Source organism: Mauremys reevesii, linkage group 1 (assembly GCF_016161935.1).
Source record: "Mauremys reevesii isolate NIE-2019 linkage group 1, ASM1616193v1, whole genome shotgun sequence".
Classification (NCBI taxonomy): Eukaryota; Metazoa; Chordata; order Testudines; family Geoemydidae; genus Mauremys; species Mauremys reevesii.
The window spans coordinates 50,926,649-50,943,597 of record NC_052623.1 but is presented as its reverse complement, the minus strand read 5'-3'; the positions used below and the strand labels follow the sequence as shown (position 1 = coordinate 50,943,597).

General features: G+C 44.4%; 1 protein-coding gene across 2 annotated transcripts in view; it reads right to left on the bottom strand.

Moving 5' to 3' along the window:
• The window catches only part of MTUS2 (microtubule associated scaffold protein 2), a 295,503-nt gene extending 280,938 nt beyond the window's left edge, over positions 1-14,565 (bottom strand). For both annotated transcript variants that reach the window (XM_039520771.1, XM_039520772.1), the window contains exons 1-2: positions 12,012-14,565; positions 5,611-5,851 (exon numbers count right to left, since the gene is read on the bottom strand). In XM_039520771.1, coding sequence (XP_039376705.1) covers positions 5,611-5,851; positions 12,012-14,315 — 2,545 coding nt within the window. In that variant the 5' untranslated portion in view covers positions 14,316-14,565. The remainder of the gene's footprint in view (positions 1-5,610; positions 5,852-12,011) is intronic.
• Between the last annotated feature and the right edge of the window lie 2,384 nt (positions 14,566-16,949).

The window sequence follows — 16,949 nt, the reverse complement described above, 5'->3', positions numbered from 1 at the left end:
CTCGGTGGGTCTGCCACCACTGCCCCACCAGTGTGCGTGGACTCCGACGATGGGATAGTGTCGACGGCCAGTTCCTCGGCGATGTTTGCGGACGGGGAAGATGAGGAAGGAGATGAGGACAGGGGGGCAGTCGACAGTGCTTACAACGCTGATTTTCCAGACAGCCAGGATCTCTTCATCACCCTCACTGAGATCCCCTACCAACCCTCCCCAGCCGTTACCCTGGACCCTGAATCAGGGAAAGGATCAGTCTGTAAGTGCTTTAAACATGTTAATATTTATTTTTAATGGAGCAGGAATAGTTACTAGTTGAAAAGAAGGTCAATATATATGGGGATGGAACAGAAATCCTCTTGGGAGATTTCCGAGAAGCTCTCCTGCAGGTAATCAAAAAGCCTCCGCATGAGGTTCCTGGGGAGAGCTGCCTTATTGGGTGCTCCATGGTAGCACACTTTTCCACACCAGGCTATCATCAGGTACTCCGGGAGCATTGCCTCCACGAGCATGGCAGCATAGGCCCCTGGTTTGTGCTGGCTTTCACGCAGCATGCGCTCTCTATCTGCCTCAGTGACCCTCCTCAGGGTGATCTCGCTCGGAGACTCCTGCATTTAATTACAGTAATTTGTGTACTATTAGTATTGGGAGTGCTTCACTGTTCCTTTGCATAACAATGAGCGTCACTTTACAGCCACGTGGTGGAGGCTGCAGAGTGGCAGCATACAGCGATCTTTCCCAGGGAACAGACACGAGGGGGTGCAACAGGGGCAGAGTTTATGCTTTCAGGATTGCCTGTAGCAAGAGGACAGTGGTATACATTCACTTTTAAGCAGCCAAAAGTTTTGGGCTTACCATGCCTGGCTGCTCCACGGATTCTGCTGTCCTGCCCCGCTTGTCTGATCTGCAGTGCAATACCCCAGGCAATGAAAGCGAATTCCGAAAATTTGAACTTTCCCTGAGTGAGTGCTGTGCATGGTCTTGTTCACAGAGACTGACTAGACTATGTTTCTTCTTTGCAAAAATGTATCTTTATAAGGAAGTCAATCCCTTTTTCCTATCACACAGCTGCACCTGTATCCCGACCTGCTCCAGCATGCCCCTCACAGAGGCTGGCGCAGATTAGACGTCGTAAGAAAAGGACCCGGGACGAGATGTTTGCAGAACTTATGGGCTGCTCCCGAGCCGAGGCGGCCCAGCCGAGCCAGTGGAGGGAGAACCTCTCTCAGCAGCAGCGCTCACACAGCGAACGGGAGGACAGATGGCGTCTGGAGGACCAGCAGGCGACTCAAACGCTGCTTGGACTAATGAGGGAGCAAACGGACATGCTCAGGCGCCTTGTGGATGTTCTGCAGGACCGCAGGCAGGAGGACAGAGCCCCTCTGCACTGTATCTGCAACCGCCCTCCCCCACCACAAAGTCCAATACCCCCCTCACCCAAAATAACAAGAAGGAGGTGCGCCAGGGGCCGTGAAAACTGTCACTCCACCCCAGCAGAGTGCTCAAGTACCAAAAAGCTCTCATTCGCTAAATTTTGAGAAGTCCTTCCCTTCCTGGATTACCCAAGCCCAAATCCCAGTTTCATCCCCTCACTGTGTAGTTGATTATTAAAAATAGTTTGCTGTTCATTACTGTTTCCGTCATGTTTCTTTACAGAAGACTTTGTGTGAAGGGGGGGAGGGGTTTGGTAATTGCATAGGACGGTCCCCATTACCTGGGTACAGACACGGGGGCAGGATCTACAGCAGGTCACACACACAGTGCAGTCACTAGGCACCCTGGTCAGTCTGGGAGGTGTTTTTCATGTTCTGTGCATAGGCGGCAGGTGCCCTGCTCCAGCTATATTTGGAGCTGGGTCTCTCCCCCGGCCCTGCCTGGATCGGGCCCTGGCTCCCACGGGTCTCCCCCCGCCCCACAGCGCTGCGTACCTGCCTGACAGTAGAGCGGCTCCCCGCAGAAATGCTGTCTGGTGCCCCAGGGTCCTAGCGCCTTCCATACACAAATGGCAAGGCAGGCTGCCCTTACCCTGCCCTTCCACCATAGCCCTGAGCCTCTCCAATGCCCCAAACCCTCAGCCCCAGCCAGAGCCCTCATCCCCCTACACCTCCTCCCCCTTCCCACACACCCCTCACCCCTTCCTTCACACCCACCTGTAAACGTCCTCCCCCCAGTCCTCCCCCGCCAAAAGGCCACATAGCCCCCACACACAGAGTCCCGAAAAGGAGGGATGGCAGGCTTCGTTGAAACAACCAGTCCGGCAGTGCAGACCGCTCTAGGAGCAGGAGCCTGTCATTCCTCGAGTGTAGAAGCGGTCTGTACATCACTGCACACCCTACCCACCACAGTCTGCGTCCCTGTTTCAACCCTTTAACGCGAATTCATTAGTAAAGAAAACGTTGTTAATTAAGTATCAGAGAGGTAGCCGTGTTAGTCTGGTTCTGTAAAAGCAGCAAAGAATCCTGTGGCACCTTATAGACTAACAGACGTTTTGCAGCATGAGCTTTCGTGGGTGAAATCCGACGAAGTGGGCATTCACCCACGAAAGCTCATGCTGCAAAACGTCTGTTAGTCTATAAGGTGCCACAGGATTCTTTGCTGTTGTTAATTAACAATATTCCATTAACTTTATTTTTAAACGTGTGTTGGAAGGGGGGAAACGTGGTGAACGGGCTATGTAACCGCAAAAGAAAGTCAACAGTAACTGAAAGAGGGGCAGGTTCAGCTTCTCTGTAAAGAACCTGAACAGTCACAGGTTACCCTGCAACCTGAGGAATCTATCTTTCAAAGCCTCCCGGATGCACAGCGCTTCCCGCTGGGCTCTTCTAATTGCACGGGTGTCTGGCTGAGCGTAATCAGCAGCCAGGCGATTTGCCTCAACCTCCCATCCCGCCATAAAGGTCTCCCCCTTGCTCTCACAGAGATTGTGGAGCACACAGCAAGCAGCAATAACAATGGGGATATTGGTTTCGCTGAGATCCGAGCGAGTCAGTAAGCTTCACCATCTCCCCTTGAGACGTCCAAAAGCACACTCCACCACCATTCTGCACTTGCTCAGCCGGTAGTTGAAGAGCTCCTTGTCACTGTTCAAGGCGCCTGTATAGGGCTTCATGAGCCAGGGCATTAGCGGGTAGGCTGGGTCCCCCCCGAGGATCACTGTAGGCATCTCCACATCCCCAACAGTTATTTTGTGGTCCGGGAAGAAACTACCTTCCTGCAGGCGTCTAAACAGAGCAGAGTTCCTGAAAACACGCGCGTCATGAACCTTGCCCGGCCACCCGACGTTGATGTTGGTAATGCATCCCCTATGGTCCACCAGTGCTTGCAGCACCATTGAAAAGTAGCCCTTTCAGTTAATATACTGGCTGGCCTGGTGGGCTGGTCCCAGGATAGGCATGTGAGTCCCATTTATAGCCCCACCGCAGTTTGGGAATCCCATCGCGGCGAAGCCAGCTATGACGACCTGGACGTTTCCCAGGGTCACTACCTTCGAGAGCAGGAGCTCAACGATTGCGTTGGCTACTTGCATCACAGCAACCCCCACGGTAGATTTGCCCACGCCAAAGTGGTTCGCTACTGACCGGTGGCTGTCTGGCGTGGCAAGTTTCCAGAGGGCTATGGCCACTCGCTTCTGCACACTCAGGGCTGCTCGCATGCGGGTGTCCTTGCGCTTCAGGGCAGGGGACAGCAAGTCACACAGTTCAAGGAAAGTGCCCTTACGCATCCTGAAGTTTCGCAGCCACTGTGATTCATCCCAGACCTGCAGCACTATGCGGTCCCACCAGTCCGTGCTTGTTTCCCGGGCCCAGAATCGCCGTCCCATAGCATGAACATGACCCATTGCCACCATGATCTCCATGGCGCGGCATACCGTGCTTTCTGAGAGGTCTGAGACTTCATGTCCTCACCGCGCTGCCGGAGCCTCCTCACCCGATTTCTCAGCATCTGACTGTTGAAGAGGTGTACGATAAGGTGCGAGGAGTTGACAACGGCCATAAGTGCAGCGATGATCGCAGCGGGCTCCATGATCGCAGTGGAGTGCTGTGGCGTCCACACTGTCACTAACAGGAAAAGTGTGCTAACTGATTTCCCGCCGGCGGGAGTGACGGTTGAATGCTGACAGTTACCCAAGACCACCCTCGACACAGTTTTCCCCCCAGCATGCATTAGGGGGAAATCCCAGAATTCCAATGGGCAGCGGGGAGTGCGGAAACTGTGGGATAGCTTCCCACAGTGCACCGCTTCCAATTTCGACGTTTGCCCCATTAGTGTGGACTCACAAAGTTGAATTAGTGTCCTTAGTGTGGACACACAAATTCGACTTTGTAAGGTCGATTCTACAAATTCGACTTAAGTTGATTCGAACTACTCTTGTAGTGTAGACATACCCTTAGTGTCATTATTGTTTCTAGTTTCCTTGCCCTCCACTCTGCTCCCCCTATATTCCTGTGTCACTTACAGCTTTACTACCTTATTCTGTGATCTTGTAAATCCTCAGAAGTTATGCAGAGATGGGCGTGGCCAATATTTGCAAATAGGGCCACAGAGAAAAAAATCCAGGTACTGAGGCAATACAGCACCAATTTCAGCAAGATGGCGATAGGAGGCACTGTGCTCCTGAAGGTACTGACTTTCTGATGAGATGCAAAACTAAGATCCAGACAACTTGTGCTTTTCAACTATCAACGGCAAAGCACAGAGGTGGTGTTAAGCTCGATGATGGGGTCATGTTCCATTCTGCCTAATATCTAAATACTTTTGGGAGTTTTTAACTGCAGCTTTACTTCTTGTCCTACATTTCTATGTAGTCTGGTATGCTGTTAAGTGGCTGCCATGTTCCATTCCAGAGAAGGCTGCATTTCAGTGGTCTGTGAACCAGATCCTATATATATATATATATACACATTTTAAAAATCTTTGCTATCCTTCAGGATGAAAGCCATTATATATATAAATTGTGTAAGGTCTGATGAGGAGGAGGAGGATTATTTATGTCCCACTGTGTTTGATTCTTTTCCTCACATTCTTCTATTGTTCTCTTCCCACCCCCCCCCCCCATTACCGGTAGTCTGCTTGATCTTGCACTGTGTTCAATGTGCTGGCACAGAAGAGGTCTGTGCCAGGCCTTCAGAAGATCAGGCCTGTAGTAAATGTCACTTCTCTGCCAGCATATTTTAACACTGTCAGGCACATCAGAACAGAACACAGTGTTATGGGGGAGGGGACAGAATGAGACAAATTCTAAAAAAGAGACTTTTGTGATGGGGAAAAAAGTGTTCAGTTAACCTCCCTGGTACAACAGCAAAGGTAACTAGCCTCCGACTACTGCAGATAAGACATTTCAGACACCTACAGGGAGGAGGAAGATCAGGTACACAAGCACTGTAATGACTGGTACTGAAATTGATCCTCCCTCCTTGGCAAGAGACCCAGGAACCTTCCTACAAGCCCCAGGCTCCTTAGTCAGCAGAGCCTTACCTCAGACTGGATAAAGGCATCTTGTAGAGTGATATTAGAGCTTTCTGGTATCAGGACAAGGTATTGCTCATTTTGTCATATGCCTGTCTGAAAAAATAATTACTGATTATAGTTAGAAGAAAGGAAGTGTTTGCAGTTTACCTGAAGCCTCAGGATGATAAAGGCTGGAAGCATTTGTTATTTGTCCTGGCTGATGGAGGCAGCTATCTGAGGACCTTTGACTTGCAATCAAAATCCTACTTTTTGCAGCGGGCAACCTGGAAACTGCTCCCAGTCCTAACTGTGGTTTAAGTATCATGGCAGATCGATAAAAACTTGGAGATACCTCATAGTGGGTATATGGCGGAGAACAGAATTCTTCTTTCATAGGCCTTTTCCCAACCTATAGAGAAATGAATTAAACAGGTATCACTGCAGTGTATTCACATATTCAGGAAACAAGGAGCTCACATTTGCTTGCAAAGACTATGACTAATTTCTCCTCTTTGTGGTTGCTGGTTTGAGATCAGCATGGGAGATTCAAAATGTGATGGTTTGATCCCATTGATCACTAGCCATGGAAAAAAAAAATCATTCACAACCCAGCCAAATGCAACACACCGCTGACCCTTGCTCTCAGAAAAAGCCTCAAGTAGTGAAAATGAAGTGACACCATTAACACCTGAAAGGTAAATCTCCTTGACCATGGAGAATGATGTGCCAAGGAAATGAGTAAAGGGAATTTTTGTTGGCTGTTATTTAAAATATTCCTTATTTGAAGATAAACTAGAGCTCTATTTTTTTTAAACAAAGACACTCATTTCTTGAATGAGCAAGTTGTCTTTTATTACAAGCATGAGGAGAATTTAATTTTTACACCATAATGAATGAAACAATTATAAACAAAGTTAAAATTACTTTTACCTAATTTCATCAGAAAAATAATCTCATTTGAGATTAATATGTCCACATTCATTGTGATGAATAAATACAAAGAAACTTGGCCTTATTTGTTCACAAAATAACCCTGAGTCCTATGAATTTATTTGCTATTCATAAGCATTTGCCAGATAGTTTGGTATGAAAACATCACCATACGGGCTAATCACAAACTGTTCACTTTGGCTTTTGTTATTCATTATTGATGTCTGTATGTATGTTATGTATGTAGTGGGTAACCTAAATCACATGGTGCTGTTTCTGCTCCCTGAAACTGAAGCTTCTTAAAAGAGGAAAACATTTTTGACAAATGTGTGGTCCAATTCATGAAACTTTCAGGATTCATGTCCCAAATAAACGGGTTGTTGTCTGAATGCTGATGAAAGGCACAGCCTCAAAAACAACAGCAGAGCAAATTCTCCACATAAAGGCCATAAACCTGCAAAGACCTATTCATTTGCTTAGCTACATGCACATGTGTAGTCCTACTGAGGCTCGGTCTACACTACAAACTTATGTCAGTTTAACTGAAATCCACCCCCTGAGCGCCCTATGTGAATGGGAGGACTTCTCCTGTTGGCATAACTACCAACTCTCAGGGAAGTGGAGTACCTATGCTGATGGGAGAAGCTCTCCTGTCGGCTTAGGTAGCGTCTTCACTCAGCGCTACAACTGCACCGCTGCAGCACTTTAAGCGTAGACCTGCCCTGAGTCCACCTCTTCAGGCTGTGGGCTGCTTTCCATGACTTGGGATAAAAGAACACAGCAATGTCACATACTTATGGGCGTTCACTTCTCCACAATTTGCTAAGACACATTTACACTATTGGCCCCAAATAGCACACTGGGATGGAGTCCAACTTCTGTAGACTTTCCTTTTAAAATATAAATCATAATTCTCTGTTAAGGACCCTTTAATATTTTACAGTGTGAAACAGTTAGGGATTTGTGGGAGGGGTGGGGGGGAGTGGCTTGGAAATCAGGGTTAAATTTATTTTAAAAATTACATATGCAGATGTATATCTACTGATTAATTAATTCTGCTGTAAATTACAATGTATTTAATATGGCAAGCCCATATCTTTTCAGCAATTATAAGCATTTAGAGGATGCACTTTAATAGTGGCTATAGGAGCTTTGATCCTAGCAGGTTCATAAGCACATCTTCAATCAAAGGCGGCTCCAGGCCCCAGCACGCCAAGCGCGTGCTTGGGGCGGCAAGCCCCGAGGGGGCACTCTGCCGGCGCCGCAAGGGCAGCAGGCAGACTGGTCCCGCGGCTTCGGCAGATCTCCCGCAGGCATGCCTGCGGAGGGTCTGCTGGTCCCGCGGCTTCGGAGGACTTCTCGCAGGCACGCCTAGAGCCGCCCCGTCTTCAATATTCCAAAATACGTAAGATTGGCCTTAAGCTATTACAGAAATCAGTTTAGAATCTTTTAGGATTTTGCATATTTTATACTGAAATTCTGATAAGACAGATATTGTAGATATTTAGGGCTTCTCCACACTTAAAACGCTGCAGCTGCGCTGCTGTAGCACTTCTGCAGAAACACAGCCTATGCCGACAGGAGGGATTCTTCTGTCAGTGTAATTCACCTCTCTGAGGGGAGAATTCTCCTGTCGACCTAGCGCTGTCTACATCAGGGGTTAGGTCAGTTTAACTGTCACTCATAGGGTGTGGATTTTTCACACCCCTGAGCAACGCAGTTATACCTATCTAATTTCCTAGTGTACACCAGGCCTGAGCATTTTATCTTTGCTCTACATTTCTCACCATAAATGTAGCCTCATTTTCCACCATTAAATCTTCAATGACATTCTTCTTTCTTTGTATTATACTTATATGACCTACTTTTCTATTTTAGAATTCAGGTTTTTATTACTTATGTCTGATTCCTGATGCCTTACTTGTATGAACTTATAAAAGTAAATTATCTTAATTTTTCAAAATTAATCAATGCAGTAGCTTTACTGAAGTTTTTAGGTATGAGATTGTTTTCGTGGTTAAGATTTGGTTACCTTTTCTCCTCATATGAGCATATTTCAGCCAGATTTCATTATACACTTCCTATCATTTTGTTTATAACTGGCAGTGAACAGACCAACAACAAATTCCTAAACAGAAAGAACAGAGAAATTCTTTGAATATAGAGACCAGGCATTTTTAATAAGCTGGGTTAGTTTTGCCAAGGCTTCAAACTACTTGTGTTAATCTTTATTGACAGTGATCTATCGGTAAGACAGCAGAGCTGCAGACATGAAAAGACGATCACAGATTTAAAATGAATCCTTTGATAGAATCCAGGAGGACTTGCCTGATCATTTCTCAGCAAATACAGTAAATATGTTTGTTTAAAAAAAAATTCCACACACAATCGCTCTATTCTAGTGAGACAAAATTGCTGTTTGTGGATTGAGTCCATTTTTACAGTTTGTACTTTGGGACAAATGTAGATAGGGTGTAATTTGATTGGCTTCAGTGGAGTTGTACCTGATTACAAGGCTGGTTTCGGCCCATGGTATTCTGCATTAGCTGTTTGGGGCTTTTAAAGAATGAACTGACATATCCTGTTAAAGCTCCCGACTCCTGTAACTTTAGGCTTCGGATTTCATATGCCATGGTATGCAATAAATATCTCCTACTCACTCTATGTATAAACCGATGTGCTGAAGAAAGCTTCAATCACTTGAAAAGTCAGCAATAAGTGCAGATTAGCAACTGAAACTTCCACAATATGGCTAATTCTAAACAGAACTGGTAGCGCTGCATATAGTTAAGGTTTCCCAGCATTTTCCATTATAAGATTTTACAATCTTTGCATTTAATAAATTTTACGTTCAGGACAAGCTTTTCCTTGTTGGGTGTCTGTGCTCTGGTGATTTATTTATTTATTCATTCCTTTGGTTCAACCTTTTCTGAGAATGAGATAAGGGGAAATGATGGAGACAAGGTGGGTGAGGTAATATCTTTTATTGGACCTGCTTCTGTTGGTGAGAGACAATAAAAGGTGGGACTGACATGGCTACAACTACACTGCATACAAGGGGAAATTATGTTATATGGCCCATGTAAAATAAGATTCTTATAGCCCTTTCATTGAAAGGTTTTACTGGCCTCCATGCTTTGGAGCAAGAACTTGACATTTGACAGGCAGCAGTACCAGAACACACCCCCTCATGGTGTGGCACTGCAGTCACCCTGCCTCAATTTTCCTTGTCTCCAGTAGTTCTCTACATCTTCAGCAAGGTTCAGTTATAGAGGTGACTTAGCCTTCTGGCTAGGGTACATAATACCACCCCTTCCAGGGTAACCACAGTCCAAAGTAAAACACCAACATCAGTTTTCCACCCTGGACCTGTGCCAGGCACAGCCCTTCTCCACAGGGTCTGACTGTTCCATACAACAGTCTTTGGCCCTTCTCTTGGGCTCAACTTCCAGCCCTCCTGGGCTCTGGTCAGTCCCTTTTCTCTCCCCTTAGTAGCAAGGGTTGCTGCATCCCTCTAGGGTGGCAGCACTGGGAGAACACACATCTAACCTCTACTGTGGGTTCTTGACCCTGGGAACCCTAAACTACTGGGCTATATGTCATGAAATTGAAACTCAAGCTCTTTTCTTCCTAGAGCTTCTTCCTATGTACTGTCCTGGCCTCTGAAAAGTCTTTTCCCTCAAGTCTTTTTAGCTCCAGTCCTCAGCTAAAATTCCTTCCCCCTGTGAACAGTGTATCCACAAGCCTTCTTTCCTGGGGCTGTACTTTAATCCTGGTAGGCCTCCCTGGCCCATCAAGATTCTGATTCTACCCCCTCACGGTAATCTCTCCTGACTCTTGGCTTTCCCCTCCACTGAGCTAAGAGTGGTCCTTCACAATGCTCAGGAGGTGGTCACCTGATTCTGGTATTTGGTCCCCTTTCCCAGTTTGGTCTGCTGATTCTTTCTGAATAACTGAATTAAAGGTAAAAAGAACAGGAGTACTTGTGGCACCTTAGAGACTAACAAAGTGCCACAAGTACTCCTGTTCTTTTTGCGGATACAGACTAACACGGCTGCTACTCTGAAACCTGAATTAAAGGTGCCATGCTTTAGAACAGGGCTGGCTAGCCCACTGCCCTTAACGGGACAGATCACCCTGTTACAGCACCTGAAACTAGTGGATACTTCGGCCTTAATTTCTGTGCTTCAGTTCCCCATCTGTAAAATGGGAATAAAAATGCCACCTTACTTGACAGAGGGTATTACAAAAATAAATTAATATTTGTGAAGCACTCAGATACCATGGTGATGAGTGCCACCAACAAACTCATTAGAAATTAATAATTCCACCTTCAAAGAGGGATTTGAATTGTATGTAGTTAATAAGGCCAGGGCCACACAGTGAACAATGAGGATAAAACAAGATATTGAATAGCTGCTTATACAGCAAGCACCTTCCATCTGGTGCACTAGGAGTGTGTGTGTGTGGTGAGCGGGGGAATGTGGAAAAAATAGTATGTGACCATGTAAAGACTGTATCATAATGTATCACAAGTTCCAAGCAAAGGGCAGTAATTAGCTGACCCACAAACTAACCAGGGACCCAGTTGTAACCCCTGCTTGCCCACTTCCCTGCCCACCTGCTCTGGAGGGGGTGTAGTGGCACAGAAGCAGCTGCTCTGTAACTGACAATGCGGGTAGCCTGCACAGGGCATAAGGTTCCTTGGCACTCCCACACTCCCCAGTACGGGTCAGGAAGGTGAACCATGATCTTGCCCAGAGTGATCAAACTGGAAACAGACATCTTGGCAAGGTGGTACTGAATGGGCCATAGGGAATTCAGTTATTCTTTGACTGCATGGCAAAACAGGGACTTCCAAAGCTGGGGAAAGGAAAAGTCTGTTATTTTGAGAGAATGGTTAATATACCCACCCACTTCAAACGAAACAAGACAAACAAACATTATAAATTGTCTTACAGCAGCTTTGAAAGTCCCTGTTTTTCTGTTCGTTCAAATGAGAGGGAAACTCTTCTGGTCCTACTGCATGTCACCAGTCCAGAGCTCTTGCTGGACATACCTGCCAGCCTCCCTCTGGAGGAGGCAAAGCCCCTGTTTACCAGCAAATAGTCTCTTTAAAAGGCTCGCCCAGGCCCATGTATGTCAGCGGAGTTAAGAGACATGCCTTTCTCTCTCTCCCCAATGTTCCCATTTACAGCTTTCGAATATTAGGGGGTGACTGTGTGCTTCTGGGAAGTACTGTGACAGTACGGCAGCGTCCAGCAACAGACCATTCGCCATGACCATGTCAGTGTCAGAAACAGTTAAGAAAGTTTGTTTACAATACCCACATATATCCCAGTATGTCCCAGGGGGGAGGGATAGCTCAGTGGTTTGAGCATTGGCCTGCTAAACCCAGCGTTGTGAGTTCAATCCTTAAGGGGGCCACTTAGGGATCTGGGGCAAAAATTGGTCCTGCTAGTGAAGGCAGGGGGCTGGACTCAATAACCTTTCAAGGTTCCTTCCAGTTCTAGGAGATTGGTATATTACCAGTATTGATTTACTATTTTCAGGTTTTACAGCCAATCTCTGCTATTTTCCTCAAAGAAACAAGTAAACAAACATCAACGGGTGTACAAAAGAGGTGGTTATCTCCTTACCTCCTGTAAAAACTTTTCACTCATTTGACCAAAATGATGCCCCGGGGGTTTAATGCCAGATACCACAAGTCCCGAACCATAGATTCTTGGCTTCTGCAAGTCGGGTTTAAATTTGTCATACAGAATGTTAGATGGTTTAATATCCCCACCACTCAATATCTGCTGTTCTTTTGCCATGGGCATACCACACACAGGGGGACCATACGGCAGCTCAGTTGAGGCAAAGGAAGGGTCAAGATGGTCTATAGACTGAGGATTTCTTCTAATGTAAGTGATGATCTTAGGTCTCACATGTTTGGGTTTGGGTATGACAGGTTTTATCTCAATGTTTTCTTCAGACTTTTCACTGCAGTCACTCTCCGCATCACCCTTGGCTGTAAGGGAGCCCTTGGAATGCACAAGGATTGGTTTGGGGATTCCACTGTTCACAGCAGTCTTGATAGGCACTTTAGGGGATATGTTTAACAACTGGGTACTGTCAATGGGAGGTAGGACTGAGGAGGGTGACAGCTTGTCAACATGAAGTGCATAAAGATCCTTTAAACTGCTGTTTGAAATTGTGGGCTGATTATTAACATTCACAGTTGCCACTGGGCGCAAGGAAGTTGGGACACAGAAAAAGGCATCAGCCCTTGCTGAAATTTTATAACTCTCTGATGCGTCATCTGAAAGATATTTCTTTGCAATAGCTGTCTTTTTATTCTGAACTGAAAAGCTTGTGGTTTCCACATCACTATCCTGGTTGTTTGGCTGTTCGTTTGACATTGTTTCTGTATTAAGCACTCTGTGTTGATCTGAGAGATCAGAAGCAGACATTGTGGTGTTTTCAGTGTTCCCTTTGACTAGCATCAGTTTATTCTCATTAACTTTCATGGTTTTGCTGTAAGGGAGACTAACATTGTGTAGAAAAGATATATGCCCACCAACTGTTTGAATGCAACTTGTACCAGCTTGAAGTAAGTTTCTATTTCTTGTAGGTGTCAGTTTGCCACTGGATTTGCTATCATCAGTAAGAGGAAATACAGATCCAATTTCTTTGTCTGTTATGTATTCCTGACTACCTTGATTAGCTGCCCTGCTTTCATCATCAATACTTCCTCTTCCAAACCCAGGGCAGGTATTATTACCACTTATTAGTCTGTCCTCAGCATAGGCTACCACTTGGTTTAAGAGCGGATCTCCTACTTTACTACAAAAGTCTTGAAACTGGGGAGCTTGCATTTTGGACACTTCAGCTCCACAACCTTTCTTCTCTTGTACTAACGTATTTTCTTCTTTTTGACATCCTAGAAATTCTACCAACATAATTCTCTCAATTTTTTGTTGACAAATGTTCTTAGATGGTACAAGTGGTGGATGTTTTAGCTCCAGTTTTTTACTCATATCACCCTGACCTAGTTGTGCTTCTGACTTATTAGAGACTTCACTGAGCTTACCACTTAAATTTAGATCTACATGAGTAGGATACAGTGTGCTTTTGCTGTTAACAGTTGGTACATCTTCCACATCCATTTGGCTCTCTGGGATATTTACTTTCTTGTTCTCTGAGGTAGATGGTTTCGAATAAAACACCATATTTTCCTCTGAGGTATTGTCAAGTGGATGAAAAACCATACCTAGAAAATGATCCGTTGGTGTTTTCTGTGATTTCTCAGTATCACCAATCAAATGATGTGATGTATCAATGGAATCTAGTGATGCAGAAAGTGAACGTTTACACGACACACGTTCTTTTGAAAATGCTTCTGTTTTAGTAGAAAATTTACTTGATCTTCCCAAAGAAAGCCTTTTTATTCCTTCAGCCTCTATGGTCCTGATCATTTTATCCTTAGAAATATGCCGGGTAAATTCAACATCATCTTTTGAAAGAACCCATGAACTGGTATCATTTGCACTGCTCTTCAAATTAGACAGACTTTTTCCTCGGCTAATACGAATATTCTCTGAAGTATCCTTAACTTCATCAGTCCTGTAATCTTTATCCAATTCCCTGTTTATGGTAGAAGGCAACCTAAATTCTTGTATATTGATGTCACAACTCTGAGATTCCTTAAAGACCAGAAGTTTATTCTGCTCTGTATCCAACTGCGTAATGTTCTCTGATCCACCAGTATGCACACTTCCAGGATTAGCTGTCAAATCACATCTCTTGACTTCCCCTTCAGTGCTTCTGACCTTTGTCATAATTTGGTTGGCATTTGTATCTCCAATACTTATTATGCTTTCATTGTTATTTTTTATTTCATTTCTGTTGTCCTGCAGCTGGGTGTAACAGGTCTCACTTGGTACCAGTGATGCACTCATTTTGAAATTTCAGGTGACTGCTTTTTTGACAGTCCTATTTAAGGAGTAAGCTTCTCTTCAACCAGTTTAACTACTATGCATGCTTCAGTTAAGGATTTAAATTACAAACTGATCAGTAGAAAATTATTTCTCAAGTTGTTTGGAGTCTTGTTAGATTCACATTTTTATGCTGTTTCAATCGCTTTCAGAGCAGCTTCCAGACTTGAGAAATCTTTTTGACATACAGTAGAGATTTAATTAAAGCAAGAGATATCCATTAGGTTCCCTCAGAATGAGAGCCAGTTAGTCCATTTAACCTATGAGGGAAGAAAAAAAAATCACACATTGTTAACTCAGATGATGTCACTAGCAATACTCACTGTTGCATCCACAGATTAATGTTTCATAACACTTTATGTACATGTTCAATTATTGCTAATAACAAATACTTGTAGACTATGGTCTGGTCTACACCAGAAAAGTTGTATCATAATAACTATGTTGGAAAGGGGTGTGATTTGTGTGTGTTAAGCCCATATAAGCACTAGTGTGGATGTAATTATATCATAGCTTTTTTCGCTTCCCATACAGGAAAAAGCTACGCTGGTATAAGCACTTGTATACTGATATAACTGAGAGAATTATGCCACTTAACTATCCCAGTATAGTTAAAATGACAACACTTTCTAGCGTAGACAAGTCCTGAGGAACAAAATTCTGGCGACTTCAGGGAAAGTATACTTGGCTTCCCTCCCTCCCCCAGATAGCAGTGATACACACACTAAGGCTATATCTACTCAAGAAGCTAGGGATGGGCTTCCATGCTTGCAGACACATACCCACACTAGCTCAACAAGAGCTAGCGTGAGCATAAGTAGCAGCCGCGGTAGCATGGGTAGCTGCAGTGGAGGCGTGGCTTAGCCATGTTCGCCCCACCAGTTTCAGGCAGGTTTGTAGTTGGCATGGCTAAGCCATGCCTCCACTACAGCTGCCAGTGCAACTGCACTACTATGCTGGGTATATTAGCTCAGATCTGAGCTAGTACAAGTATTCTACATCGGCTGGAAATCACACCCTTAGTTCGTAGTATAGATGCTAAGCTATGTTACAGCCATCAAAGCAGACCCTCCCTGATTTTTTTATAGGGCGCTAAAAAGGAGCAGGCATCCTCTGTCAACTGCAATGGCTAGAAGACAGCTTTCTACACCTGTCTCCTCACATTTTATCTCAAGTCATTCACAAGGAATGATTAATAATGAATAATATTTAACATGTAAGAATACGTACATTTGGAAAACTAGAAATGAGCCAAAGTTGCAAAACTGAGACCCAGATTTGAAACCACCACCAATACCTTAAGATACTGAGATTCCAGTTAGAAGGCACTGGATCAGCCCATTTTAGAGAGAGGCTCTATCTATAACATCTGCAGGCAAGTTTAGGTTCGTATTTTCAAAATCCCTCTATGCTCAGAGGTTCCAGTTCAGCCCATTCTACAAAAAGGCCCTGATCCTAACTTTCAGATCAGAGTTCAAGTCCAGATTTGTGCATGTACGCATGCGCACACACACACACAGAGTTGGGTTTGGATTCCAGTTTCTGGCTCAGTTCCCTTTCTAGAACAAACATTAACTGATTACATTAATTCATGAAACAGGACATTATATCAGAGCTCCATTTCAATATCACAGAACCATATTATTATGCATCTTATCCTTGGAGCACTTTAGAATATAAATTTTAAATTAATGCTATGTTCTGCCTTTACTCCCAGAGATTAAATTATTGAACTGATTGTAGATATTTAAAGGTTTCATTTAAAATTTGGACTTTCTCCAATTCAAATCTTTTTCAGAATTACAGTATCAGAATTTACACATTAATTGTGAAGGCTAAACCCTCAACCTATAGGGAATGACTCATGTTGCTAAGTGGTGACCCTCAGGTTCTCTGGTAGACAGTCAATGGTTAGGGTGCATGGCATCAAAGGAAAGAGATTTTAAAACAAAAAGAACAGCGAGGAGAGCCTCAGGGCTCAGAAAAGGATGGGAAAACTCAAATTCAGCCTCTACCCACCATCCCTTCCCTCTTCCTAGTTCCATCCTCCCACCTCCAAAAAACCTCAAACACTCTACATACTACAGTTGCACTAATAAAGACATTGATAGAGAGGATATCGAGCAGAATCTTGTTTTCATTGTGTAATTTGCTGAGAAGGAATAAAAAACAGAGCTGATATGAAACAATGGGTTTCCTTTTCTCACCACTCCCCCTGGGGGTTAGGGAGAATATAAGAGAAGAATATCATAAAAATTATGGCTCTCAGGTATGTAACCCATGTTAATGCTATGAGTCACTATTTGACTTATTTATTTATATGGTCAGAATCAAAGGTATGAACGATGCTTATTCAGAACAGGTGCTCAGCTGTCAGTGTTCCATGCCTTTGGGGGGGGGAAGCAGGGGGCGGAGGGAGGGGAGCAATGCTATTGTCAGAGGCTGATTTGCATTCTGTTCCATTACTTTTGTATAGAATGTATGAACAAAATAGTATTTTTAACAAGAAAAAAAACAAACAAAACTAAAACCCCAACCTTCTCTTTGTCACTTTCCTCTCACCAGTTATGCAGATCACTTTTGAAGTACACGTAAGGA